General features: G+C 35.4%; 1 protein-coding gene and 1 non-coding gene across 2 annotated transcripts in view; both read left to right on the top strand.

Moving 5' to 3' along the window:
* Nucleotides 1-4,418: 4,418 nt before the first annotated feature.
* Nucleotides 4,419-27,637, top strand: part of DBX2 (developing brain homeobox 2) — a 59,361-nt gene continuing 36,142 nt past the window's right edge. Inside the window, exon 1 of the mRNA XM_049783840.1 lies at nt 4,419-4,942. Coding sequence (XP_049639797.1) covers nt 4,537-4,942 — 406 coding nt within the window. The 5' untranslated portion in view covers nt 4,419-4,536. The remainder of the gene's footprint in view (nt 4,943-27,637) is intronic.
* On the top strand, nt 23,984-24,116 carry LOC126023127 (small nucleolar RNA SNORA51). The gene has a single exon (XR_007500334.1). It is a non-coding gene; the product is annotated as a small nucleolar RNA SNORA51 (small nucleolar RNA).

Genomic DNA, 27,637 nt, shown 5'->3' with positions numbered 1-27,637 from the left:
CTCTGGCCAATCTGAGCAGGCTTTTGACAGTGTAGATTCGGGTCCAGGACATTGTCTAATTTGCATGCATAAAAAACCTGCTTAGATTGGCTGAGTTAGAGAGGTGGTCCGAGCAGCCTTGCAGTGATTGGTGCAGGATCGAGTTGGAAAATTCGTTTTGTAGCAATATTCAGACAATTTTCGTTTAGCAGCACATTGAAACATTTTTCGGGATATACTCAGTGTATAAGACGACCCTAATTTTCGGTTGACTTTTTTTTTTTGTTTCAAAAGTTGTCTTATACGCTGGAATATACGGTACCCTAAGTACATTCACTACTCTTTGTGGCAAATTTCTTACCTTGGACTGGTCTTTCTGGCCCTCAGGAAATTTTCCTCTCTGGAAATTATTACCACAGGTTTTTTTCTTTTCTTATATCTCACAAATGAATGAGATTATCCTATGTCTATCCCCCTTCTTGGCTTATTTCAATGAGCATACTATTTTTCATATCCATCCATATATAACCAAATTTTATGATTTTATTTTTCTTAACAGCTGTGTAGTATTCCATTGTGTAGATATACTACTGTTTTTTTTTATTCACTAACCTGTTCTCAAAAAGTTGGTTTTGTTTTCAGATTCTGGCTATTGTAAATAGTGTTTCAATGAATATCGAAATGCAGAGGGCTTTTGAATGCATGGTGTTTGGGGTTCCTAGGTTATAGCTCTAGGAGAAGTATTGTTTAATCATATGGAAGCTCAATTTCTAGTACATTTTTTGAGTAATATCCTTATTGTTCTCCAAAAAGGCAGGACAGATGGCATTTCCTCCATCAGTGAATGAGACTTTCTTTCTGCCCACATCCACACGAAACTGTTTGTTCTTGGTTTTGTACTGTGTGTCAATCTCTGTTGTATGAGATGATATTTGATTATTGTTTTGATTTGTATTTCCCTGATTATTAGTGATGTGTAGTTTTTTTTTCATGTGCCTTTTGGCCATTTTTTTTGAGATAATGTCTGTTCATATCTTCTTCCCATCCCATTTAAAAATTTTTTTTATTGAGACCACTGGGTGTGGATAGCTTAGGTTATATGTGAAACTTTGTATATGAATACTATATACCCGTTCTCATCCTTGAGTTCTGCAAAATTATGTTGATCAAAATTTTCCCTAAATGTTATGAAGTATCTTTGTAGCACTTTATTTTTTATTTTTATTTTTTATTTTTTGTTTTGGGGCCACAGCCCAAAACAGGGATTACTCCTGGCTATGAGCTCAGACATTGCTCCTGGCTTGGGGGACCATATTGGACATCAGGGGATCGAACTAGCGTGCACAAGGCAGACTCCTTATGGCTTGCGCCACAGCTCTGTCTCCCCCCCCCCCCCCCCGCTTTGTACCTCTTTTGAGAAGTACATCAGACAGTTTTATAGTTCAAATATACAATATTCATTTCTTTTACCTTTACTTTAAAGTTATTTTCTGCCACATCTATTGTTGCTCAGGGCTTATTTCTGGGTCTGTGCTCAGGGATAATTTCTGGCAGGGCTCAGGAAATCATATCATGTGATGGGGATTTGGCCCAGATATTCCATGTGTAAATTAAGTGACCTATCACTGACACTTATTTCTTTGACCTCATCTCCACTTTTGCCCTTTGCTTTATTAAATTTGACAACGTTTCTTGTCTACATTTTCTCACTTGTATTGCAATGGGATATTGAAGATCCAACGGTTAGTCTTGATATTTAGCCTTAAATATTCAGTATCATTTCCCACTGTTGAAAACAGAATACTTGTTTTCAGTCTCCCTTGCATAATCATATGATATCCATTAGTATGGCAAAATCATTTTTATGAAGAGGGTGACAATGAAAATTAAAACTTTAAAATCAGAGGCTGAAGCAACAGTATATAGTGGGTAGGGTTCTTGCCTTGCACAGGGCAAACCAAGGTTCGATTCCTGGCATTCCAGATGGTTCCTCCAGTCCACCAGGAATGATACCTAAATGTAGAGCCAGGAAAAAGCCTTGAGCATCACTGGGTGTTACTCCCAAACCAACTAATAAACAAACATACAAGCAAAAAAAGTCAAACATCTTTTGTTTTTTCAAGTCAAACATCTTAAGAGAAGGAGCTGAGAGATAATACAACAGTAAGATTGCCTTGCACAAGATAGTGATCCCTGTGAATATGGCCTTTAGCACAGTTCAGGGAGGCCCAAATCTTCCATCACCCTAAAGTTTTTATACATACCTTGTTGAATGTATCTGAGGGGGAACAGCGATTGTGATATGGGAATTTCAATAATGAGGTCATCTCTTTTTCCTCCTTTTAGGTTATTAATATCATATTCTAAAACAGTATTAAGCTTTCAAGACTCAGAGAAAAAATAGGGAAGTGTTCTTCCACTTTTTCCTTTTAAATTATAATCCCTTTCTCAGAAGTTGTTTCACTCTGTGCCTACGCTATGAAATTCCGCAAGGCAGACTCATGCTTTATTTTCCCTTTATATTTCCAGCCTACTACAAAAGTCAATATTTTAAATACCTCATAAAAGGGTACTGAATAAATCAGTTAATGGACATCAGTATATATACCAGTTCTGAAGATAACTTTTCTCTTTTGTAACATTTGGCTGTGTGGGTGTATCTTTAAAAAGCTCTGGAAGTATTGAGAAAATAAAAAAACAAAACAAAACCACATCAATCAATTTACCAAAAGATGACTTTTTTGAAAGGAAATTTACCACTCTAACCTGTAATTCCTGCTAGCTTTTAAGTAAATTGAAGCCAGACAGCAAATTATTTTAAAATAAAGAAGAAATATATTTACCTCTGTATATATATATATATATATATATATATAGATAGATAGATAGATAGATAGATAGATGTATACTTGTGCATATGTATCCTACTAGCTTATATAACAATATAGGTGGTATCTGGTGGTATATATATTATTGTATAGGTATATTTATTTATATATACAACAATATAGGTATGGATGTACTATATATATATATATCCTAGCCAAACACACTTGCATATTCACATGTATATGGCTATATACCCCTATGTAATCCAATGCTTTAAAGACACGCTAAAAAAGGCTTATTCTAAATACGCACAATTTTCACAAGAGAGTGGCAATGAGAAGTGTTAATTGACATATAAGTCAGTTTTAACACTAAATCAATAGCTTCTTAAGTGTACACTTTAAAGTTGCTCTTTGGTTAAAGACACTAAATTTGTACATGTACACGGATTCTTTTACTTTGCTGGTCTCTATTTAGAACTTTTAATAAATAGGAAAAAATAAACACCAACATTTCTTGGGGCGGAATGAGAAAAAGATAGAACTCAACCACTTTTTGGAGGGTTCTCCCTAGGATATCTATCACTTGGGTTTTTGGGGCTTGGTGGTCGGTTTGAGGCCAAACTCTGCTAGGACACTATGGCCAACTGAGGCTAGAGATTAAACATGAAAAGCATTTTTTTTTCCCAGACCGTTGAGTTATCTCCTAGTTATGCCAGCACCAACTAAGATTTCTTGGTCTAGTTCTAATTGCATTAGATCCTTTCAAACGTGCTTCTAAAATCAAACTGTAATTAGTGGGGATCGCTGAAAACCAATATATTCCATAAAGTTTTCCAAGATTAACTCCGGTTCTTCCCTTTTAAACAAGTAGGGGACCACGTTTCAATACACAAACAACTCACTGTTTAAAAGACAATTTATTCTCAGATGAATATTGCTCTTCCAAAAACCATTTAATGTCTATTTAATTGAATTTAATTTAGTGACAACTTAATTCTCAAGATATCTTGTGATTTTCGTAAAACTGACATCAACACCAGGGAGCTGGGATCTCCCGGCAGGTGTTAAGGGACTTCAGGGCCTAGGCTCACACTACCCGTCCTCAGATGCTTTTGGCAGTATTCATCCAGATTCTTTCTGAGTGGGGGGCCATCGCGGCTCCTGAGCTGAAGCTCATCGTTTTCCAAACTGTGTCTCCTCCTCCAGAATGTGCGTCCTCCCCAAAGCGAAGATTCTTTGGATCTGCCTTTATTGTTGGCTGCGCTTGCCACTTTGTGGTCCTGGTAACCGGAATGAATGGGCTGGACATACCTTCTAGATTATCTATGAGAGAAAAAAAAAAAACTCCCACAAAAAAAGACCCCCAAAACCAGACACACGCCACTCTCCTCCACCCCAGCAACACACCCAACGAAAACCAAATTCACCACCCATCTGGATCTGCCGGGGAGCAAGGAGGGATATCCCCGACCCCCAGAGCTTGCGCCTAGAGATCAGGAAGACGCACAGCTCCCCCCGCCCCCCTCACTCCTCCCCTCCCCTAAAAACACCGCCCAACCCAAATAAATAATAACGCCCCTCTCCAGCCGGCGCCGCCAGTGCCTTCTTGTTGGCGTCGGCGCGCTCCTGCCCTGCGGGAGGCGAGACCACAGATCCGGAGGCGCTGGACCCCGACCCGGGTGCCCGGACGAGAGGCTGGCACGCAGACGGCAGGACACCCCCAATTATGCTTCCCAGCGCCGTGGCTGCCCACGCTGGCGCCTACTGGGACGTAGTGGCTTCCTCCGGGCTGCTGAACCTCCCCGCCGCACCGGGTTTTGGCAACCTGGGCAAGAGTTTCTTGATCGACAATTTATTGAGGGTCGGGGGCACCCCGCCGCTTGGACTGCAGCCACCTCTGCCCCCCGTCCCCGCGGCCACTGTCACAGCATCCGCAGGCGCGCAGGTTCGGACCCTGCCAGCAAGCCCGGTACCGCTCAAGTTGTGCCCCTCTGCGGAGCCACTCAGTCCGGCTGTGGAGCCCTATGGCACGCGCTGGGCCTTCCAAGTGCTCAGCCCCACGGCGGAGGGTGCCAGGCTTCCTGGCCGATCCCCCGGAGACCCAGATTGTCGCTACCCACCTTCCACTCCAGGTAAGCCAAATCACCCCCTTCCCAGCCCTGTCCTGGCCGGATCCACGCGGGACTCCAAAAGGAGGCGCGCGCGCTCGGGCGCAGCGCAACGGCGCAGAGAGCGCCCAGCGCGCGTTGCGCACAAACCTTCCTAGATAGAAGATCTCCAACTTTTGTTGGGAGAGCCTCTTAGGGGACATTGGATCATCACCACTTGGATTTCCCACCCTCTTTCTTTCTTGTCCTTCTAACAACTGCGGGGGACACCTTGAAGTTCCTTTTCAGGAAAAGGGAACGGCAGGTCTTCTTAACCTGGAAAGGATAGCGCCAGGCTAGAGATGTCGGGTCTCTTGATTATCTATTTGGGGCTTCCACAAAATCAGATTCTACCTCCTGGTTATCTAGAAATAGATATAAGCTTACCGGGAAGGTCTTGGAAGGTTTAACTCCGCGAGACTAATTTGTGGGGCTTTTGCTTTGCCAACTGATTGATGAGCTTGTCTCATCATCGTGCAAAACAACAATAACAACAACAACAACAACACACCAAAAAAAAAAAAAAAACCAGGCCAAATCTCTTTGGAAAATTATTGTGTGAAGTTATTTTATTTTTATTGTATTTTTTTCCCCTTGCATTTTGCCCATATCCATTTTGGACCACAGAGGATCAAGAAAATGAAAGCTAACCTTTACTTCTTGCGGAACTGAAACGGTTGGATTTGCATCTGGAGTAGGAAGTTAAATGAAAATTGACCGAAACAAGGGCAGTTTTTGCTTTGTTTAAATTTCCATAAAATCTAAGTATTGTAACTGAGATGTGGACAAATGTTTTGTCAAATATTAGTCCAAGCATATGGAGGACTGTGGGATTTGGTAGTAAAGTGAAAAGTTCTCTTTACTCAGATACATTTAGGTACATACAGATATATTTAGAATAAAATTTTATTTTGGTAGGGTTGAGTTCTTATACTATGTTAATTCATTCTTTTAATCATTAATTCATTCTTTTAATCCCCTTGGGTTTGTCTAGAATGAGTAATAGAAGCTTTTTTTCAGCAGATTCCATTGTCCCAGCACACTGTCGGATCAAATTTATCGCTAATGACTTTATAGAATTTAACATGTTTAGAACCTGCCCTGATCTTTAAGTTTGAAATAGTTACTAACAAAATGGAACAAATGTCATTATATGAACACCGTCCTCATTAGCAGAGTGAAACCTAAATTCAGGAAGCACTTTCTCTCTGCACAAAGAATTAATATAGTAAGGAAACGTTATATGCCTTGCAACTTGGAATACCTTTTTTCTATTTGCTGTATTAGGAAAATTAGAAGACTTGTGTAGACAAGAGTTAGTAAATTGTGTCTCATAAATATAGCAGTTTAAAGGCCATTTGGTGACTTGGCACTAAGTTTGTAGATGGATTCTAAAGTTGTTCCCGACTATGATCGATTTTTCAACCTAGTAAGTTATTTCATTATAAGATTTGTATATTACAGATTGAATTTAAATATAGTAAATGATAAGCAAATGCAGATATTCTAGTAACTAAAATAATTTTATATGCCTATTCATGTCATTAAAATATTATAATGATTGAGAATAGGATCTTCTAACACTAAAATTTTTCATGAAAATAGTCGTTCTTGTACACTTTATAGTGTTAAATGCAATGATAAATTTCTGAATAATTAAGGATATTAGAATTTACTTTTGAAGTCATCTAAAATAATTTTATACATTTTTCTAATTTTATTCCCTCCAAATAGGAGATATTATGATCTATGTTTTTGTTTAAATATATAATCTTTGTATATAAAAAAGTCACTTTGTCAAGTGTGTTTTATTTTTGGAAGTAGGGGAAAAAACTTTGGCCAGAAACTAAGATGTTATAAGACCTGCCTCAAATTATGCTACTTTAACTCAGCATTTATGCTTATTAATTTTAATAGTTTGACAAAATGTAGTATTCTGATTATTGCCCCTGTTTTATGCAAGTGATAAAGTCTTGCTCTACCAAATATATATTATATAATTATATATATTACGCCTAATATATTATGTCACCTGATGTTCTGTAAAAACCAAAAAGGAGGTAGGAAAAGGTATTATTTTTTACAGAATTAACAATATTTTCTCTTGAATTATCAGTGAGAAAGCAGTTTTGATTGACTTACTTAAGAGTAGATCACTGAATGTAATTTTTTAGCATTTTCAGAATACCAATTATACTTTTTACTCTTTGTTAATTGAAATCACTAGGCTAAAATTTGTGTAAGAAAACCCAATAATTCATTTTAAGTTTGTTGATGACATACAATACTGTTTATCTAGGGCACTTACATCACTATTTGCATTTTTGCTTCATAATTTTTGTTATCCACTACATTCCTTCTGTCTCCCATGTGTTAGGCTCTGTTCTAGGTCACTGGAATAATCAGTAATCATAACAGATGGCTGTCTCTGAGGAATTTACATTCCATGTTTTATACTTCTCTATAGTTTACCAACCACTTTCATAGTTATTTGCTTCTTCAATGTTCCTAGTAGGTCATTTTTCCATCCAGTGTTACTAGTTCACTTGTTCATTTTGTTCTTTTTTGAAGCATAATAAACAAGAACAGAGCGGGGAAAGGAGAAAAATTGCCCTAAATCTTCAGGTTCCTTATGTTTCTTTCTTTGAATATGAGAAACTAATGAGGTAAATAAAATAATCAATGATATAAAATCACAATAAATCATAATGACTTTGTATCTAAGCCACAGGGAAAAAAATTGTTTTCCTCTCTTATATTGCGTCTAAATGTGATTACAGTTCAAGGGTAACAGATTTACAGGGCAGAGATGAAAGAATAGCGGTTAATGTTCCAGCCTTGTAAGTTAGCAAGTCTGTTGCCTAGTTGTTTATTGAATTTAAAAACTTAAAAAATTCAAAGGAAATTTCTCATTGTGAGAGAGAAACTTTAGTGCAGTAATATGTATTAAATAATTCACTTCCAGCTGTTGCATTTGAAAAGAATAAAGAAAAAAAGAGTCTTGAAGCTGGTGTAGGTTATAGTGAAAACCAAGAGGTCTTGCAAGTAAATTCTGATCATCGGAGACCTTTCCCTGGAAATTATGATTGGTGTATATTGTGCTAGATTAAATTATTATTTTCATACTTAAAGAGGATCTAAAATATCAAAATAAAAAAGGATTATTCTTTATTCTTTTCTTAACTTTTCTAAAAAGAAGGACAAAATAAACTTGATTGGTAATTTTTGGATGGTGGCACATCCAGTAAGTATTTTAGGGTAGCTCCCAGTGATTCATGGGAAACCAAGTATTACTAGGAAAAAAAAAAAAGTATTACTAGGAATAGAATCTGGGATGCCAGAGTAAAAAGGGTCCACCATCCCCGGGAGACAGCCCCCTGTCATAGAATTTATTTTTCATTACATTAGTTAATTTACATATTTTAAACATTTTTGGCACAAATTAATTTTCTTAATATAATTATTTTTACTGGTTGTTAAGTCTACTTGTGCTGGATAAAAGGAATTAGAAAGCAGGGGTCAGAGAAACAAAACAACCGTAGGGCATTTGCCTCACACGCAGCTGCTCAGGACAAACCTGGGTTTAATCCCTGGCATCCTAAATGTCTCCCTAGCTAAGAGTGATTTCTGTGAGCATAGAATAGACCCCCGAGCGTCACCGGGTGTGGCCCAAAAACTAAAAAAAAAAAAAAATTAGAAAACAAATGTTTATTATAGATTGATGAGTCGGACTGTTCTTTTAGCTAAATTGAAGTAATTTTGCCAAGTAAGTGATACTATATCATTGAAAAGAGATTTGGAGGTTTTTATTCGGTATTTCTATTGTTTTTTTTTTAAACTAATACTTAATTTGAAGTCTAATTGATATGTTCCTCTTAAAATCCCAGTTACTATTTATTAATTCTTGCCTTTGTTTAAAATATATAAGATTATAGATCCACATTTGTTTTCTATATAGTTTTATTTTCCATTTTCATTAGGATGTTAAGTAAAATAGTTTCTCTTGAGGCCGGAGCAGTGGCTTAGTGGTAGGGCATTTTCTTTGCACTTGGCTGACCTAGGATGGGCAGTGGTTCTATCCCCAGCATCCCAGTGGTCCCCCAAACCAGGAGAAATTTCTGAGTGGACTGCCAGGAGTAACCCATGAGTGTCACCAGGTGTGGCCCCAAAACAAAACAAAACAAAAAATAGTTTCTCTTATAATTTGGACATGTATTACAAATAAAGATGGAGCTATACTGTAAGTATGATACTCCAAACTAAAAACACTCTGAATTACATTATTACTGAGCTTATCATTTATTTTATATCACACTGTATTTATTTGCATAAATTAAAAACTAACAGAGCCTTACATATTGATGTTGAATGTTTATGAAGAAATTCAGATTTAAAGAACATTGGGAGCCACTCCACTGGTTACTTGCCAGAACTTATACTAGCAGTCCTTTGGTAGAATTTGTAGATAACATGAAGCATGTTCTTGCTGTGTATGAATATTTAAGAAGTAGGCTTAGTTTATCATTGGTTTTATATGTTAATGTATTCTTAATTTTATATAGCTGATAAGGAATCACTATAGAATAAATTACTATATGGTTCTCAAGTTAAAAGCTTTCAAGTTCTAGGAGAAATTCTTACCATGATGAAATCAAATAGGATTTATGGATTATCCATTTATTTCTAGCACTGATTGTGTAACAACATTCCTTATAAATAATGCATAAATTGGAATTACAATAGATAGCCACTTACGGGTGTTAAGCTTGTCTTAAACAATCCTCTTTTTCTCATTATCTCCGTTCTGAACACATGCATCTTTTCTTGGGTTCAACAATGTTATTGGTAACATCTATTGAAACCATTGGCTTAATAGTAAAACAAGAGTAAATCTAGTACGTTATGAAAGGACATTTTACTTTGTTTTTATGCAAAGGAACATTTTTACTAATGTTCAATATATTCAGTATTAGACTGTAAGCAATTTTTTTCCTCACATAATTGGCCAAACATTATTGCTAATATTGAAACAAGCACTTTCTTTTCTGTGAGTGCTTGCTAATTTAAGATACAAATATACAAATTATGCAAAGATGCAAAGATACAAATCTATCATCCCACTATTATGATATATATACAGAAAGCATAAACAGAGATATGGACAGACGGAGTAACATGATACACAAGTAAGGCTTCTTAGATTTTCTTTTAGTACAACAATATTTTATGTCCTAATGAAGATGGAGCATCCGCAATGGTGTTTGCTCCATTGCAAACTGTATATAAATTATTATTAAACATGCAATTATTTTTGTGTGTTGTTTAATTTTCAGTTTTAAAAGTATCATTGTATTGTAACATGAGTCTTAGATATGCATTATTGAAAACCAACATGTATACTACCTTAAGTTCCTCTTGTCTCAATTTATCTTTTCTCCCCGCTTCCCTTCTGATAACCACTAATTTATTTTAGTGCGTGTTTATTTGGTTAGATTTAATTGCTTGCTTTACAACATAAGAGGAAATTATAGAGAATTTACCTTTTCCTATCTAACTTATTTTATTTATTATAGTGTTATGTCCACCCATGCTGCATAGGAGGATTTTATATTTTTATTTGCTGTATAGCATTTCATTGTATATTCATATACTACACCTTGTTTAGAGCCATTACTCTCCCCCTCCCCTCCCCTCCCCTCCCCTCCCTTCACCTCCCCTCCCCTCCCTCCCCTCCCCTCCCTTCCCTCCCCTCCTCTCCCCTACCTTCCCTCCCCTCCCCTCCCCTTCCCTATCCTTCCCTCCCCTCCCCTCCCCTCCCCTTCCCTCCTCTCCCCTCCCCTCCCCTCCCCTCCCCTCCCCTCCCCTTCCCTCCCCTTCCCTCCCCTCCCCTCCCCTTCCCTCCCCTCCCCTTCCCTCCCCTCCCCTCCCCTTCCCTCCCCTCCCCTCCCCTTCCCTTCCCCTTCCCTCCCCTCCCCTCCCCTTCCCTCCCCTCCCCTCCCCTCCCCTTCCCTTCCCTTCCCTTTCCTTTTTTTGGAATCTCCATAGTGTAGTAGGTCACAACACTGTATATTTTTACTAGTATATAAGGATTTTCTTATTTCCACACATCTACCACAACACTTGCATTTTGAAAGATGATCATTTTGCAGGTACCGATGGTGCCACATCATTGTTTTTATTTTTCCTAATAATAAAATATAATGAATATATTATCATGTGCTTATTAGCCCCTGTATGTTCTCTTTGGAATGGTGTTTGTTCTCAGTCCATTATTTTAAATAGGGGTCATTCTCGGCTATTTTGTCCGTTCTACAAGCTTGATGATTTAGTGGTAAGCGTTTTAGGCTTTTTGTTTGTTTGTTTGTTTTTGTTTTGGGCCCAAACCCGGTGACGCTCAGGGGTTACTCCTGGCTATGCACTCAGAAATCGCACTCAGAAATCACAATTGTTGATTGTGATTTTACCCCTATTTGTTTTCCATAAATGTGGCTCAGATATTGGAACCAAAGTCGTGCAATAGACTATTGTACTTTTTTCTCAAGGTGTGCTACCTTCTTCTGTTTCTTGTGCTCACCAAAAGAAAAGTTTTCTTTTGCTGTTAAGAAGATGTTTTATTCTTAAGTTTGCAATAGAACATTGATAGAGATGGTAACAATTTGAAAGTGAAGAAGAGGATTACTAATAATGAATATCCATAAAAATGAATATTCATAAAACAATGGATTGACAAAAATATCCATAAGAAGATTTTCTGCTAATAAAATTCTGCATATGTGAAATGCTATCATCATTAAATATTTCAATGAAACTATCCTTATACTAAAATCATGGTAACATTTTTTTACTCTGTATCATACATCCTGTTTCAGCAGCATATTTATGTTTTCTTTTATTATTATTTTTAATTTCTTATTTTGTTTTTATTTAATATTTATTATTAAATTTATTGTTTTGTTTTGTTTTCTTTCTTTCTCTTTCTTTCTTTCTTTCTTTCTTTCTTTCTTTCTTTCTTTCTTTCTTTCTTTCTTTCTTTCTTTCTTTCTTTCTTTCTTTCTTTCTTTCTTTCTTTCTTTCTTTCTTTCTTTCCTCTTTCTCTCTCTCTCTTTCTCTCTTTCTCGCTCTCTTTCTCGCTCTCTTTCTCTCTTTCTTTCTTTCTTTCTTTCTTTCTTTCTTTCTTTCTTTCTTTCTTTCTTTCTTTCTTTCTTTCTTTCTTTCTTTCTTTCTTTCTTTCTTTCTTTCTTTCTTTCTTTCTTTCTTTCTTTCTTTCTCTCTTTCTTTCTTTCTCTCTTTCTTTCTCTCTCTCTTTCTTTCTCTCTCTCTTTCTTTCTCTCTCTCTTTCTTTCTCTCTCTCTTTCTTTCTCTCTCTCTTTCTTTCTTTCTTTCTTTCTTTCTTTCTTTCTTTCTTTCTTTCTTTCTTTCTTTCTTTCTTTCTTTCTTTCTTTCTTTCTTTCTTTCTTTCTTTCTTTCTTTCTTTCTTTCTTTCTTTCTTTCTTTCTTTCTTTCTTTTTTTTGGTTTTTGGGGCCACACCCGTTTGATGCTCCGGGGTTACTCCTGGCTAAGCACTCAGAAATTGCCCCTGGCTTGGGGGGACCATATGGGACGCCAGGGGATCAAACCGCAGTCCTTCCTTGGCTAGTGCTTGCAAGGCAGACACCTTACCTCTAGCGCCACCTCTCCGGCCCCTCTTTTTTTTTTTTTTTTTTTTTTTGGTGTTTGGGCTACACCCAGTGATGCTCAGGGGTTACTCCTCCTACCTCTGAACTCAGAAATCACTTGGGGCTTGAGGGACCATATGGGATGCCAGGGATTGAACTCAGGTCTGTCCTGGGTCAGCCACGTGCAAGGTAAATGCCCTAATGCTGTGCCATATATATATGGCTCTTTCCCCTATTTTGTTTTCTATTATTATTATTATTATTATTATTATTATTATTATTATTATTATTATTATTATTATTATTCTTTGGTTTGGGGGAATGTACTTGGCCAAACTTACTTACTTCTTACTTCTGTCATTTTCCTCAGGATCTCTCTTGTTGGCATTCAGGGTGGTACCATATTGCGGTGCTATGGATTGAGCCCAAGAAAACCTGCTAGGCATCTCTCCTGCCTAATATTATCCTGAACTTTAAGCTCCATCTCATCACATCTTCAGGGGATTTAATTTACTGCTCTTAATATAGTGTTTACCTACTTAATGATGGGTTAAACAGAGGTTCTAAATATAGTGGCTGTTAGTCACACTAATTACTATTTTCATTATGAAGGTACACAACTTTTAAGTTAGTTAGCTTTGAAGTCAGTTATTTAAAACAAACGAACTTTAAATTTTTATTCTGATATATCCAGGGTATGCCAGAAAGAAAAAGGGCAGATTATAAGATGAAACAATGTAATTTCTACCCGGGAATGCTTGTTAGAATTCTAATTTATGACTTCATTAGATTATGCTTCTATTTTATACTCTCTTACTAAAGAATTGGATTTTTGCCTTAATATTTAATATGCCTAACAGACCCTTAAATTTTTTATTTCAAAATATCTTATTTTCCTTTCAGTAAAGCTTCCACTTTTAATGAAATTTCCCTTTCATTTTTCTTAGCCTCCAGCATTCAGTACTTCATTTGGCAATGCTGATTGATTCATCATTTTACATATAGTTAGCATAAGTGATATAATTTTAATACCATTATTATTTTGTCAGCAGACTATTAGTCAGGGATATTTCATAGGCACTTTTTTGTGAGTTATATGAGCAGTAAACTTAAGGCATTAAAATTCTCTCTGAAGTGAAAGATCAAAAAGTCTATAGATTTATAAACTTTTGTTTCAGAACCAAAGCATCAAAGAAAACAGAAAAAATTGTTTTATCTATATTGCTTAATATTTAAATGTCTTATTTTATTAATAGTTAAAAATAAAATAAATTTTAAATTATTTTCTATATTTGGTACTGTGCCATAAGAACATTGCTTATTCATTCTAAGTGACCATCAGTAATGTTTATTTCTGACATATTTTTTGACATATGTCTTCCTATATTTCTGATATATACATTTCTACCCTCTTGAGCATATTGAAAATTTCTTGTTCTTTAAAACTTCAAATTAAAACTTTAATATTATGTGTCATAGTGTAATTAGTATTCTTTGCAAAGAATAATTGTATGTGTAAAAATATAATAAAAATCCCTGGGTGCTGATTGGTTTAATAATAGACTAAGCCAGAACGTAGAGTCAATTTTGTAGTTATAAAGAACTTGAAACAGAATAACATACTTCTTGAAAGAGGATTAAAGTCACAAGTAATTGTTTATGCATTTTTGATAGGTGCTTTTGTGCTACAACTTTATAGATGCAACAAAGATGACATGACTTTCAACATTCTAATTTATCTATGGAACATGCAGCTGACCTGGGTTTGGTCCATGTTATGCACATTGTCCCATGAGCATCTCCAGGAGTAATTCATGCACATAGAAATTCAGGAGTAACACCTGATCGTGGCTGAGTGTGTCCCCAAAACTTCAGCAACAAAAAAGTTTTTTTAAGTGTATTTATTATCGGATCCTTACAATAAAAGTTTAATGACCATGGGTTGGTCCTTCTGGTCCTCATCTCTGTTATCTCTGGACATTATTATCATATTATCTTTGTGTTATATTTCACAAATAAATGAGATTTATAAATTTTTGTTTTACTTTTTTTTTGTGTGTGTGTGTGTGGTTTTTGGGTCACACCCGGCAGTGCTCAGGGGAAACTCCTGGCTCCATGCTCAGAAATTGCTCCTGGCAGGCACGGGGGACTATATGGGTAGCCGGATTCGAACTGATGACCTTCTGCATGAAAGGCAAACATCTTACCTCCTTGCTATCTCTCTGGCCCCAGATTTTTAAAATTTTTACTAATTACTTTATTTAAATATCATGGTACAAAATTGTTCATGATTAAGTTTAGTTTACATTAAGTATGCCAGCCTACATCAGTGCACATTTCCCAACAAAAATATGCCGAGTTTCCCTCCTATCATTCTCCCTCCCTGCTTATAGAGCAAATATTTTACTATTCTCTCACTGCTTCTTTCTCTTTTTTCCTTTTAGATACAGTGATATATACTATTATTAATAAAAGGGTACCATAAATATCACTTATCTCCTCTCTACACCCAGAGTGTAGTTCTTGTCCAGAGTGACTAGTTCCAGCTTCTATTGTCATAGTGCTTCGTTTGCTTTCCTGAGTGCACTGCCCCACTATTTCTGGCAAGTTTCCTACCATGGACTGATCCTACTGACCCTCTTCTCTATTATTTCTAGATATTAATTCCATACTACCATTTATTTTCTTATATCCCACATGAGTGAGGTTATTTCATGTCTGTTCCTTTCCCTCTGACATTTTACTAGCATAATAATCTCCACATATAAGCAAATTTCATGATTTCATTTTTCCTAAAAGCTACAAATATTCCATTGTTTAAATGTACCACTGTTTCTTTATCCTCTCACCTGTTCTCGAGCTCTCTGGTTGTTTTCAGATCCTGGCTATTGTAAATAGTGCCTCAATAAACATAGGAATACAGAGAGCTTTTCTGCATTGGATTTTTGGTTTACTAAAGTATATTCCTAGAAGTAGTATTGATGGATCATATGGAAGCTCAATTTCTAGTGTTATTTTGTTTTGTAGTAATATTCATATTGTTTTCTAGAAAGGCTGGACCAGTTGACATTCCCACCAGCAATAATCGAGATTTCCTTTCTATCTGCATCTATGCCAATACTGTTCTTTGTGATGTGTGTGTGGTATGATGTGTGGTAGCCTCTGTGGTGTGAGAGGTTATCTCATTGTTTTGATTTCCATCTTTGTGATGATTAGTGATGCGGATGATATTTTCATGTGCCTTTTGGCCATTTGTATTTCTTTTTTGAGGAAATGTCTGTTCATTTCATTTCTGCACTTTTGAATAGGGTTAGATTTTTTTCTCCGTAAGTTCTATCAGTGCTTCATATATCTTAGATATTAACCAATTATCACTTAGGTATCGGATAAATAGTTTTCTTTATTGTGGAAGCAGTCTTTGTATCCTATTCCCCATTTCTTTTGCAAAAGAGCATCACTGGGTGTAGCCAAAAACCAAAACCAAAACCAAACCAAACAAACAAAAAGATACAAGAGTCTCAAAGTAACCTTCGATTATCCTTTGAATTTCTATAGTGTCTGTAGTGACATCTACCTTTTCATTTTGTGATTCTGTTTATTAAGATTCTCTTTAAGAGTCTTGTACAAAGTTTATCAATCTCATGTTTTCCAATAAACAACTCTTGTCCTAATTGATTTCTTAAATTTTTATTTTGTTTGCCAGCTCATTAATTTCTGTCTTAAGTTTTTTACTTTCTTCTTGTACCCTCCTTTCATTTTAATCATTTTTCAATTTTTAAAATGTGTCATTAAGTTATTTACCTTTCTTTCTTCCTGATGAATGCTTGCAAAGCTATAAAATTTCCTCTTATTGCTTTTGCTGCGTACTACAAATTCTGATAATTCATGTCTTCATTCTTATTTGTTTTGAGGAATTATTTTTATTTATTCTTTGTTTTTCTCTCTGATCCAATGGAGTTTTAGTTGTTAGCTGTTGTGATCTGCTAAGTCACTCTCTTTCATTTCTTCCTTGAAAGCCAGTATGTCTTTGATAAGCAATCAAGATGCAACAAAGTGGTATTGAAGTCTCCACCCACTATTTTGTTGCTATTGATGTCAGTTGATTTAAATATTTTGCTGGCATATATGTTTAGTTGTGTGAGTTTCTCTCAATGTACACATATCTTTCTTATGAAGAATTGACTGTCTCTGTCAATTTTTAGGCTTTTTAAGCCTAAAGTCTGTGTTGTTTGATATTAGTACAGCTCTTTTAAGGGAGTTGTTTAATTGAGAGATTTTTATCCAACCTTTAATTTTGAGTCTGTACTTGGTTTGACTAGTTACATGTGTTTCTTGAAGACAGCAAAATATTGGATTCAATTTTTGGATCCATTTTGCCACTCTCTGTGTCTTGGTTGGTGTGTTCATGTCCATTGACATTGAGAGATTATTGTCATGGGATTTTTTTTCTTCTTTATATTGATGTTTGTGGGCTCTCACTTGCCTTAAAATATACTCTTCTGTATAGGTCATGTGTCTCTAAATTTTCTGAGCTTTTGTTTATTCATGAAGCTGTGTATCTTTCTTTCAAACCTGAAGGAAACACCGGCTGTGTGAAGTGTTTTGGGCAAAGCATTCATTTTGTTGAGTTTTTAAATCTATATCCCACCATTTCCTTTGGGCCTGGAGAATTTATTATAAATCTGCTGTAAATAATGAGAATGCAAATTTTGTAATTTTTGCATGCAACTTTCTTTTAAAATTGTTATTTTAATGATTCTATTTGCATATGTGGTTTTTATCATTGTAACTAGGATGTGCCATGGGGTGCTTTTATTTGGATCTTTTAAGCTGGTATTCTTTGGATGTTCAGGATGTGGGTGCATGCTCTCTTCATCTATGGGAATTTCTCTACAATGATGTGCTTGACTGTTTGTTATTCATGAAGTTTTCTTCCTGGGTCTCTAGAACATTAATGATTCTTATGTTATTTCTGTAGAAATTATCCCACAGTTATATTATTATGTGTTCACTTATTGATGATATTTTTCATTTTTGTTCATTTATCTTAAACCTCTTTTCTAACCTTTTTTTTTGTTGCATGGAGGTGCTATGCAAGTCATCTTCCAGTTCACTTATTCTATCTTCTGCAGCCTTTACTCTACTGGTGAGATCTTCCTGTGAGTTTTTTATTTTGCCTATCAACTTTTTAATTCTATCATTTTCTTTAAAAGCTTTTTCATTCATATTCTCATATTATCTTGCATCTTGTTGGATATCTATTCCATTTTTTTTTGAGTTACTTAAATATCCTTAACATTTTTTTCTCTAAAATTCCTCTCAAAGAGGCTATATTGGTGACTTGTTGCATATTCAGAACTAACATCTTCATTCACTCAGCCTGGTGGGGTTCTGAATTATTTCATCATTGTGACCTTTGCATTGTGTTGATTTTTTTATGTGTTGTTCTGGGGTTCATTGACTAAAATAAATACATGGCTGCAGTGTGAAGCAAAGAGGCCACTCTGTTGATCTGGTCCCACCACATCCATTTTGTGGGCCAAGCACCTATTTACCTCTTGGTCAGCTCCTTTCCTGGTACCCTAGTCCCACCACTTCAACCTTGCAGGCTGTGCTACTGTTTACCTCACAGCCAGCGCTTGGGGCATGCTGGTCCCTCATGAGTAAGATTATTCTATTTCTATCACTCTCCCTCTGACTCTTTGCTTAGTATAATACTCTCAATATTTATTTATGTATAAACAAACTATTATTTCCTTTTCCTAACATATTTGTAGTTCTCATAGTGTACTACAGTTTTTTTACTTACTCATTTGATCTCATGCAATTGAGTTATTTCCAGATTCTGGCTGTTATTAATAGTGTTGTGAAGTTAGAGCAGAATAAGGACCATGATAATGATAGTTTGGAATGATCACTCTATACAATAACTGGATGCTAAAAGGAGATATAGTAATATGCATGGTGCTCCTTCACTAATAATTGTGCAAACCAAATGTCTCAAAGGGGAAAAATAATAAGAGAAAGAGAGAGAAGTAAAAAGTCACCCAGAGGAAGAAATGGTAGAGAGCAGGAGGGAAACTGGTGAAAATTAGTGGTGGAAATGTGTACTAGGGAAGGGTGTTGTATATTGTATGACTAAAACTCAATTAAAACAACTTTGTAACTTTGAAAAAACCTTACTATATTATGAGCAACATTGTAATCACAGCATTTTTAAAGTAAAAAAATGTTTACTGACACTATCCAAAGGAAAAATGAAAAATGTGTATTGAGAGCGTTTGGCAGAATTTTAATAATTTTTGAATTTAGATTCAATGTAAGATATTTATAGTACTGATTGTTAAATGTATCATATACATATAAACACATGTATATATGTACATATCATAGTTTATATAACTTTACTTATTTTTTATTTCATCATTTCAAAATGAAAACAAAATTCAAGACCATGATTTGAGCGTTTGACCTGAATGACAGTACAGTGTGTAGGGGTCTTGCCTTGCTAATAGCCAACCTAAGTTTGATATTTTGATATTCTGCATGGTCCCAGATTATTATGATCAGCAGTGATCCCTGTATATGGAGCCAGAAGTAAATCCTGAGCACCTCTGTGTGAAACTCACAAACCTAAACAAACAATTTGCAACAAACCCAACAACAAACAACAACAAAGTACATTCTGTTGAATTTTGTAGAATCACCACAGTATTCCACAAGCCCTACCTTGTTGCAGTTACTGCTGTTATCTACCAGGTTGCAGGCGTCTGCAGGTTACTATAATAAACTGCAAGCCCTGATGCATGCACACCTGCTCAAACAAACAAACAAACAAACAAACAAACCTGCAAGCCCACCTGCTGCTCAGCTGCAAAGACCTGAGGCTGGCAGGGATTGGTGCTACAAGACTGGCCAGGGCCCATGGGGCCCAGCTGCAAGTTGGGGTCAAGAGCCCATTGAAGGAACACCAACTTGTAGTTACTGCCCCCCTGGGACTGAGAGAGAAGAGAGAAGTAGAAATCAAGTTTCTTTTTTTATTCTTCCAAGAGTCTGAGGCCTGCCTCTGCTGCACTGGATTTTACAGAGATGGGGGTGAGGGAGAGGAGGAGGAAGAGGAAGCAGAGGAGGAGGAAGAGAGAGAGAGAGAGCCACCAGCCAGAGGTGGCTGTGAGGAAGCTCAGATTCAATAGAGACAGAGGGATAGGGATAGACACAAAATAGGCAGCATTTCAGCAGTGCTTTATCTCTGATCCCACCTCAGACCAGCAAGCATTGCTCTGATCACTATCCTGGGCCCTTTTCAACTGTCCAACATTTTCTTTTTATACCCGGTGTGTCAGGGGGCATGAGGGGGAAGTGTACAAGGGGTTTGTCGAGTGGGGTGTATCCAAGTTCAACTGTCATTACAGTGGGATTATCCAAGAGTCATGTCCAAGTTCAAATACCATTACATCAACATTTGACAATTGAAGTCCTCAGCCAGTCCACCAAAAGTAAACTGTAGCTATGAGATATTCCAGTGTAAGAAATATCTCAAGACTCAAGAGTGAAACTAAGGATTTATTTATTTTTATATCATAGTTTTATGGATTTACTGGGCTCAGTTAAGGTATCTTGTGTGGTATCAGCTAGGATTTTTATTCAAGATGTTAATTATGGCTACGCACAATGGCTAGCTATTGAGAGGGTAATTAGTTGGATCTCCTCATTACCAATACTTGAACTTTCTAAGTGTCTTCTTATAGTATGGTATATAAGTTATGTAAGGTTATGTCTTTTTCTGTTTTGTTTTTGTTTTTGTTTGTTTTTGGGCCACACCCAGTGACACTCAGGGGTTACTCTTGGCTATGCACTTAGAAATCACTCCTGGCTTGGGGGACCATATGGGATTCCAGGGGATTGCATTGTGGTCTGTCCTAGATCAGTGTTGTGCAAGGCAAACGCCCTACTGCCTGAAACACTTTGGCTGAGATAATGTGGTTTTACAATGCTATTTATATTGTTTTTTCATGCAAATAGTTCCAACACCATATCATCACCAGTATACCCCCTACTTCTTCCAAGGACTCCAACTTCCCAAGGCCCTCAACTTCTTCCATCTCAACCCCTGCAATTCAATAGTATTTAGCACTTCTCCTATTTTTGCCTTTGGACCTTTGTTGCTATCTTGATGTGTAAGTTTAATTCCCACATATGAAAGTGATCATACTATAACTATCTCTTTCTGTATAATTGATTTCATTCAGCATTGATATTCATCATGTTCCATTCATATTATATCAAATTGCATTATTTTGTTCTTTAGTAAGTCAGCATAGTATTTTATTGTGTATATATACTACAAGTTCTTGATCTATTTATCTGTAGTTTGGCATTTGGGTTATTTTATATCTTAGCTATTGTATTAAGTGCAACGATTGACATATCTGTGCATTTACTTTTTAGAATTTATGATTCTGTGTTTTGGGGAAAATGCCAAGAAATTGTTACTGGATTTTATGGTAGTTCCTATTCCTGTTGTATGATGTGAAATCTTCATATGCTTTCCATTTTGACTGAATCAGACATTCCCATCATCACTGAATGAGCATTCCTTTTTAACCACAATCTTAAATGGATAGTTATAAGAACAAATATTCCATGATACCCAAATGATATAAAAACTCTTATGATCTAATCTTAAAAATATAGAATGTACTTCTTCCATATGAGTCTGGCAGGCCAATAAGACTATTCTGAATTCTAGGATACATTCTACCACTGAGGAAAGTTACCAAATATTTTGCAGCTACTTATAATGTGAAGTAGCTTGAAGTATGGATGGCATTAAGAATTTCTGTTATTTAGCTTCATGTTGTAATAAGCAAATCTGGGCATTAACTTAGAAAATATGAGATGAGATTCCTGGAAACCTTCAAAAAGGTTTGGGAGCTACAGATTCTGTTTTGTTATGATGTTCTCTATTGTGATACCAACTTTAGAATGCAAAAGCAAGTGATTTTAAAGTTAGCAAACATTGTTGATTTTGTATCTGTTAAGTGACACACAGTATATAACAAAAATGAGAAGGGATTAAAATATTGAGTCAAAATAAGATTTTCTCCCAAAGCTCTATAATGGAAATTTCTTGAATGTAAGGTAGCAGCTGTAATGTTTATTTTGTCTTCTCTTTTCGTTTGTTTTACTGTTTCAGTAGAATTATGAAACATATTTTGTTTCCACAGCTTTCTTAAAGAAGCATATTTCAGCTGGGAGCCATATAAAACCAGGGCCACAGGTTAAAATTACATAAATGGGGAGCCAGACTGCTAACCATGAGGATAGGGACACACAAAAAGGAAACAGGGTCATTCAAAACATTATCTTGGAATCACACGTTTTTTACATTTCTGTGGTGTTGTTTAGCTATATATTCTAATACCCCAGGCATATTTTGAAACAAAATGACTGGGTGAGGTTTTTTTTTATTTTTTGGGGGGGGTGGGTGCTCAGGGGTTACTCCTTTACTCCTGGCTATCTGCTCAGAAATAGCTCCTGGCAGGTATGGGGAACCATATGGGACGCGGGGATTCAAACCAACCACCTTAGTTTCTGAGTCAGCTGCTTGCAAGGCAAACGCCACTGTGCTAGCACTCCGGCCCTGACTGGGTGAGTTTTAACTTGCCTAATGTAATCCTAAAGATATGGTAACTGAGAAATTTTATCTTGGAATAAGGATTATCTGAACAATTAGGGTTATAAACAATTAGTTACATGAATATATTTCTCTTAAATAAGTTCATATTTGACAGCTCAAACTGGATTTGGCATATGGAGATATTGACATTTCAGTTCTTTTACTGAGTATTCAAAATCTTTAAATTAAGAACCAAAAATATTCCTGTAGGGAGGAAAACTGACCTTTTCATTTTTGTAGTCCCAATTCTTGCCACTTAATAGATAGGCAACTCATATTGTGTGAATGAAATTAGAATAAAATATGTATACACTACATTTTATCTTTTTATAATCTGTAGTTGAATCTTATATTTTCTGTATTAATTCAGAATACTTAAAGGAAAATTGCTGGCTTCTATTGTTTTTGATGAGTAACTAGGTTAAGAAGAAATTTACTTAACTTGCTTTCTTTTTAAGTGATGGTAAATTTGTATTTGTGAATTAATTACTTCAGATTGTGAATATTAAGATAAATCACACCTGACACAGTCCCAAGAAACTGAGGAAGGCAGAAGACTGTGAGAGGGGTCCTCTTCGTAACTCAGAAGAACCATATTCACATGATATCAGTGATGCTTGCAAGAAAGAGAAGCACAAGGACAAGTGGACCTTCCAGCTCCCAAGCTGGACTCTACCCAGCCACACAGTCCCAAGAAATGAAGGCAGACAGATACAGCTTTGCTCCATGGTTACATATTTTGTTAGTCAATGGCACTTTAAAAAACCTCCACCACATTGTAAAGGTCATGATAAGAAAGCAGTGTTGCACTGGTGATGGGTGGTGTTCTTTACATGACTGAAACCCAAACACAATCATGTATATAATCAAGGTGTTTAAATAAAATATATATATATAAAAGGGGGGGACTCACTTAAAATCTGGTCACCGAGAGTCCATGAGTTGATTTGTGAATGAGCATGTAAAAAAGAAAGGCCACATTGGGGGCCGGAGAGATAGCACAGAGGTAAGGCGTTTGTTTGCCTTGCATGCAATTGACCCGGGACCGAACCAGATTCAATTCCTGTCATCCCATATGGTCCCCCAAGCTTGCCGGGAGAGATTTCTGAGCTCAGAGCCAGGAGTAACCCCTAAGTGCCGCCAGGTGTGCTCCCCCAAAAAGAAAAATAAATAAATAAAAGACTTTCAAAAAAAAGAAAGAAAGAAAGAAACTCAGAACCATGCCACTTATAGTGAATGAAGATGGTGAAAACTCAATGAGTATATAGCCTTTTTAATAAGGACTGGAAAAAGGAAATGCTGATGATGTTCTAAAAATTCAAAGAAACCACAAAAGTGCAGTTAATTAGACTTAAGAGGATTTGAAATCAGAAATGAGAATGCTTGAACCAGAAATGACAGAACTGAATATTGGCTATTCACAATAGCCAGTATCTGGAAACAAGCCAAGTGCAGAAGAAAGAGTGGCTAAAGAAATACTGATACCCATTACAATATCCCAAGTGTCCTTCCTCCCCACCCCACACCGGCCTGTACTCTAGACAGGCTTTGGTCATGGGAATGTTGCACTGGTGAAGAATATATATATATATATATATATATATATATATATATATATATATATATATATATATATATATATATTCATACATACATACGTATATATAAATAAGAAAGAAAAGAAAAGATAAGGCCTCCCAATTCTTACCACAGGCTGTGTTCTTTACACTGACTGTATAGAAAGAGGAGGTACAGTAAATACACCCCATATACACCTCAACCCAGGCCCTTTGCCTGGTCTGAATTGTGAATTGGGGGACAAAAAAAAAAAAGAAATAGTGATACATCTCAATAGTGGAAGACTTGCACTACTAGGAAAAATGTTGTCCTGAAATTTGATTAAACATGAATAGATATGGAGAGTATTTTGCTTAGCAAAATTTATCAGAGATGGCTAGTCATAGAATGATCACATTCATTTCTAATATATATATGATAGTATGTTATTACTATCCAATGTCAATACAGACCAGGGTCAGCAGAACCAATCCATGGTAGGATGTTTTCTATAAAGAGCAGAGGACTGCAAGTATGGTATATAAGGGACCACTATGATAATCCTAGCTGGAAACGATCACTCTGGCTAGAATTGGGTGCTTAAAGGACATAAAGTGACATGCATAAAGTGATATTCAGTAGCTATATTGCAAACCACAGTGTTTAAAAATAGAGATAGAGAAAAGAAAGAGAGTAGGAGAAGAATATGGTTTGCCACAGAAGCAGATGAGAGGGCAGGGCAGAGAGAGGTTGGGAGGGAAACTGGGGACATTGATCATTGGAAATGTGTACTGGTTAAAAGTGTTGGATATTGTAAGACTGAAAATAAAGTTCAACTTTTTTTTTACTGTTTATCTCATGGTGATGGGGCCAAAGCAATAGCACAGTGGTAGTGCATTAGCCTTGCATGTGGCTGACCTAGGACAGACAGTGGTTTTATCCCCTGGCATCCCAAATAGTTCCCCTAGCCAGGAGCGATTTCTGAGTGCATAGACAGGAATAACCTCTGAGCATCACCAGGTGTGGCCCCCAAAAAACAAAAAAATATTCATAAAAATAAAATAAATTACATATACTAAATACCTGGAATTTCTTAGGTTTACTTTTCAAATAATTGACTGCCATTCTTTAGAGTTTTGCTTGCAGACATATTTTAATCTTGATTGTTCACTGGTGTACTATTATTTTCAGGTCAGATATTTGATTTCTCTATTCGCAGTGCTTATGTTTTTAGCCTGAAACAAGTCATTTAAACTACTCTTTTGAAGTTATTTAATTTCCCTTATTTTTATCCTCAGAAAATTTTAATCCTTTACATACTATAGTAAGATTATTTTTTCATTTCTCTGAAAATAAACTGTTCAACTGACGTAGTAATAGGTGGGATCTTGAAATTTTTTGAAGCTCTTATTAGTTAGTAGTCTTTAAATTTCTTTCTTTGAATTGTCAACTCAAGTCACTGTGTACTAGTTTATTTTACTGTGATAAATAAATAAAAGTGATTTTATATTATTTATATACCCAAATATTTTCAACTGTAAATAATGAAAAATAATAAGAAATGTTTTATAAAATTTGTTGATGTCTAGAATACAGAATTTTATTTTACTTTTTATTTTTTGGCCACACCCAGTGGTGCTCAGGGGTTAGTCCCAGCTCTGTGCTCAGAAATTGCCCCTGCATGCTCAGGGGACCACATAGGATGCAGAGGATAAAACACAGGTTGGTCCCAACGTGGTTACATGCAAGGCCCTACCATTGTGCTACTGATCTGGCAAGAATGCAGAATTTTAAAGATTTTAAAGGTACTTTTATCTGTAACAAATAACTATGCTTAACTGTAGATTTTTAAATTATATTTAATAAATCTAAAAAATATAAGAAAATTTTAAAATCATGCCAGTTTACCAGTAAGTTAACTCTGAGTTGCTATGAAAGTCAAACATTCAAAATCATGAATAGACACTTGAATTTTGTATATTCAGAAAAATCAGAATTTCTGATTAAGAAGTAAAAAAATTCATAAGATTTTCTGCAAATATATTGACTTTTTCCATTTGGATTAAAGTTCCGAATGGCTTTCACATTTTAAAAACATTTGCTATAATATAGCATTTTCTGCAAAAACATTTCTGCAAAAACATTTGTTGATGGAACACAGTTTTGCATTTTGTTAAAATGTTTTGTACCAAGAGAAACTAATGTAGTATAGAACCTAATGGTCCTTAAGTCATTGAGTCTATAATTTATTGCTCCTCAAATGATAAAGTAACTGTTTCTAGCTTGTACTGATAGGCTTTGAAATGCATATCATCTAGGATGAAATTCCTTGTTTTCTACGCTTTTCAGAACATCTTCAAAGTAGTTCTTAAATGGTTTACAAAAGTTTTAACACATCCATCAACCTGTCTTTTTTTTTTTTTTTTTTTTTGGTCAAATTTGCTGGAAAACATATTATCAGACTCTCCTTTACTTAACGGTACATAAGTATGGGGTTTGCAAACATTCAAAAATATAGGATATATTTCTAAAATGCAATTGCCTTGTCTCAGTGGTTATTTCCTAATGCCATTCGACAGTCACATGCCCAGCTGGTTTAACATTTGACTTATGTCAAAGTAGGAGCATGTAAAAAAGATGAAGCACTTAATTGAAATTTCACAGTCATTTCATAAGCTGGTTTATGTGACCAGCTTCAACAAGGTGTATTTATGTATAGCAATCAGGAATTGACTAATCTCCTGTGTAAATATATGTGTGTCAAAGAGGTTACTTAAAATGGTTAAGAAATTCTACACAATAGAATCTTAAGCCTAATATCTATAAAAAAGAATAAAATATAAGTCTGCTTAAATAATACCATACTCCTGTAATATAATTAACACAAATTAAAATGAAATGATTTTTCATTTCTATGATGATCCATAGTTACTAATGTAACAATAAAAATGTTTAAAATTTAATATTTATTTTGAAGACCAAAGTAGATCTCCTTTTAATCCTTTGTTTAGTTATAATATTTTAAAAAGAGCATTAAAATAGTTTTAAAAGCCAAGTACCAAAAAAGCTAATAACAATGATATTGAGCTTTACATTGTATCAGAGAAGAAAGCCTAGACTTATTGTTTATTTTACATTTGAGGACATTAAGAACCCATGTATCACAAAATATTTACTTGACAATATGTTTATTTGGAAGATACTGTTAAAAAACATGCATACTTGTCTTTAGTTAAAATAAAGTCTGAAGTAGTAGTATTCTTGCATTTGCATCCAAACAATATTTTATCTATATATGCTAAGAAAAACATCACCATTGATTATAAAGTTAGTATTGATTATAAAGAAAATCAGAATTTTCTTGTTATATCTTTCTAAAGATCAATCACTCATTTATTGAAAATTTACTATTTGGGATGGACCAAGTGTTCATCTTGGTATGACATGATAAAAGGAAGTTGTCTGCTTTCAAAAACTTTACCCTTATTTCTGTTTTTTGGAACCCTGCTTCATTAAAAAAAATATGGTGTATTTAGGCAGATAATAGAATTTGGCATACTTATTAAAGAACAGTCATTATTAAATACTCTGTAATGTCTGAGCTATTTTTCTTCAACTCGGGAAAAATTTAAAATATTTGATATTTTATACTAATAATACCCTTCCATGTATATCTATTGAAAATGTTATGTCTAACTTAGTTTAATAAAATGAAGAACAAAATTAGCTAAACTTCTCAAGATGTCATTACCGTTCTTAAAAACTTTGAAATTGTAAACAAATTATGT

The sequence above is a fragment of the Suncus etruscus genome, chromosome 11, assembly GCF_024139225.1.
Source record: "Suncus etruscus isolate mSunEtr1 chromosome 11, mSunEtr1.pri.cur, whole genome shotgun sequence".
Taxonomy (NCBI): Eukaryota; Metazoa; Chordata; class Mammalia; order Eulipotyphla; family Soricidae; genus Suncus; species Suncus etruscus.
Note: the sequence above shows the minus strand (reverse complement) of the source record. Positions and strands in the feature narration are given on the sequence as shown.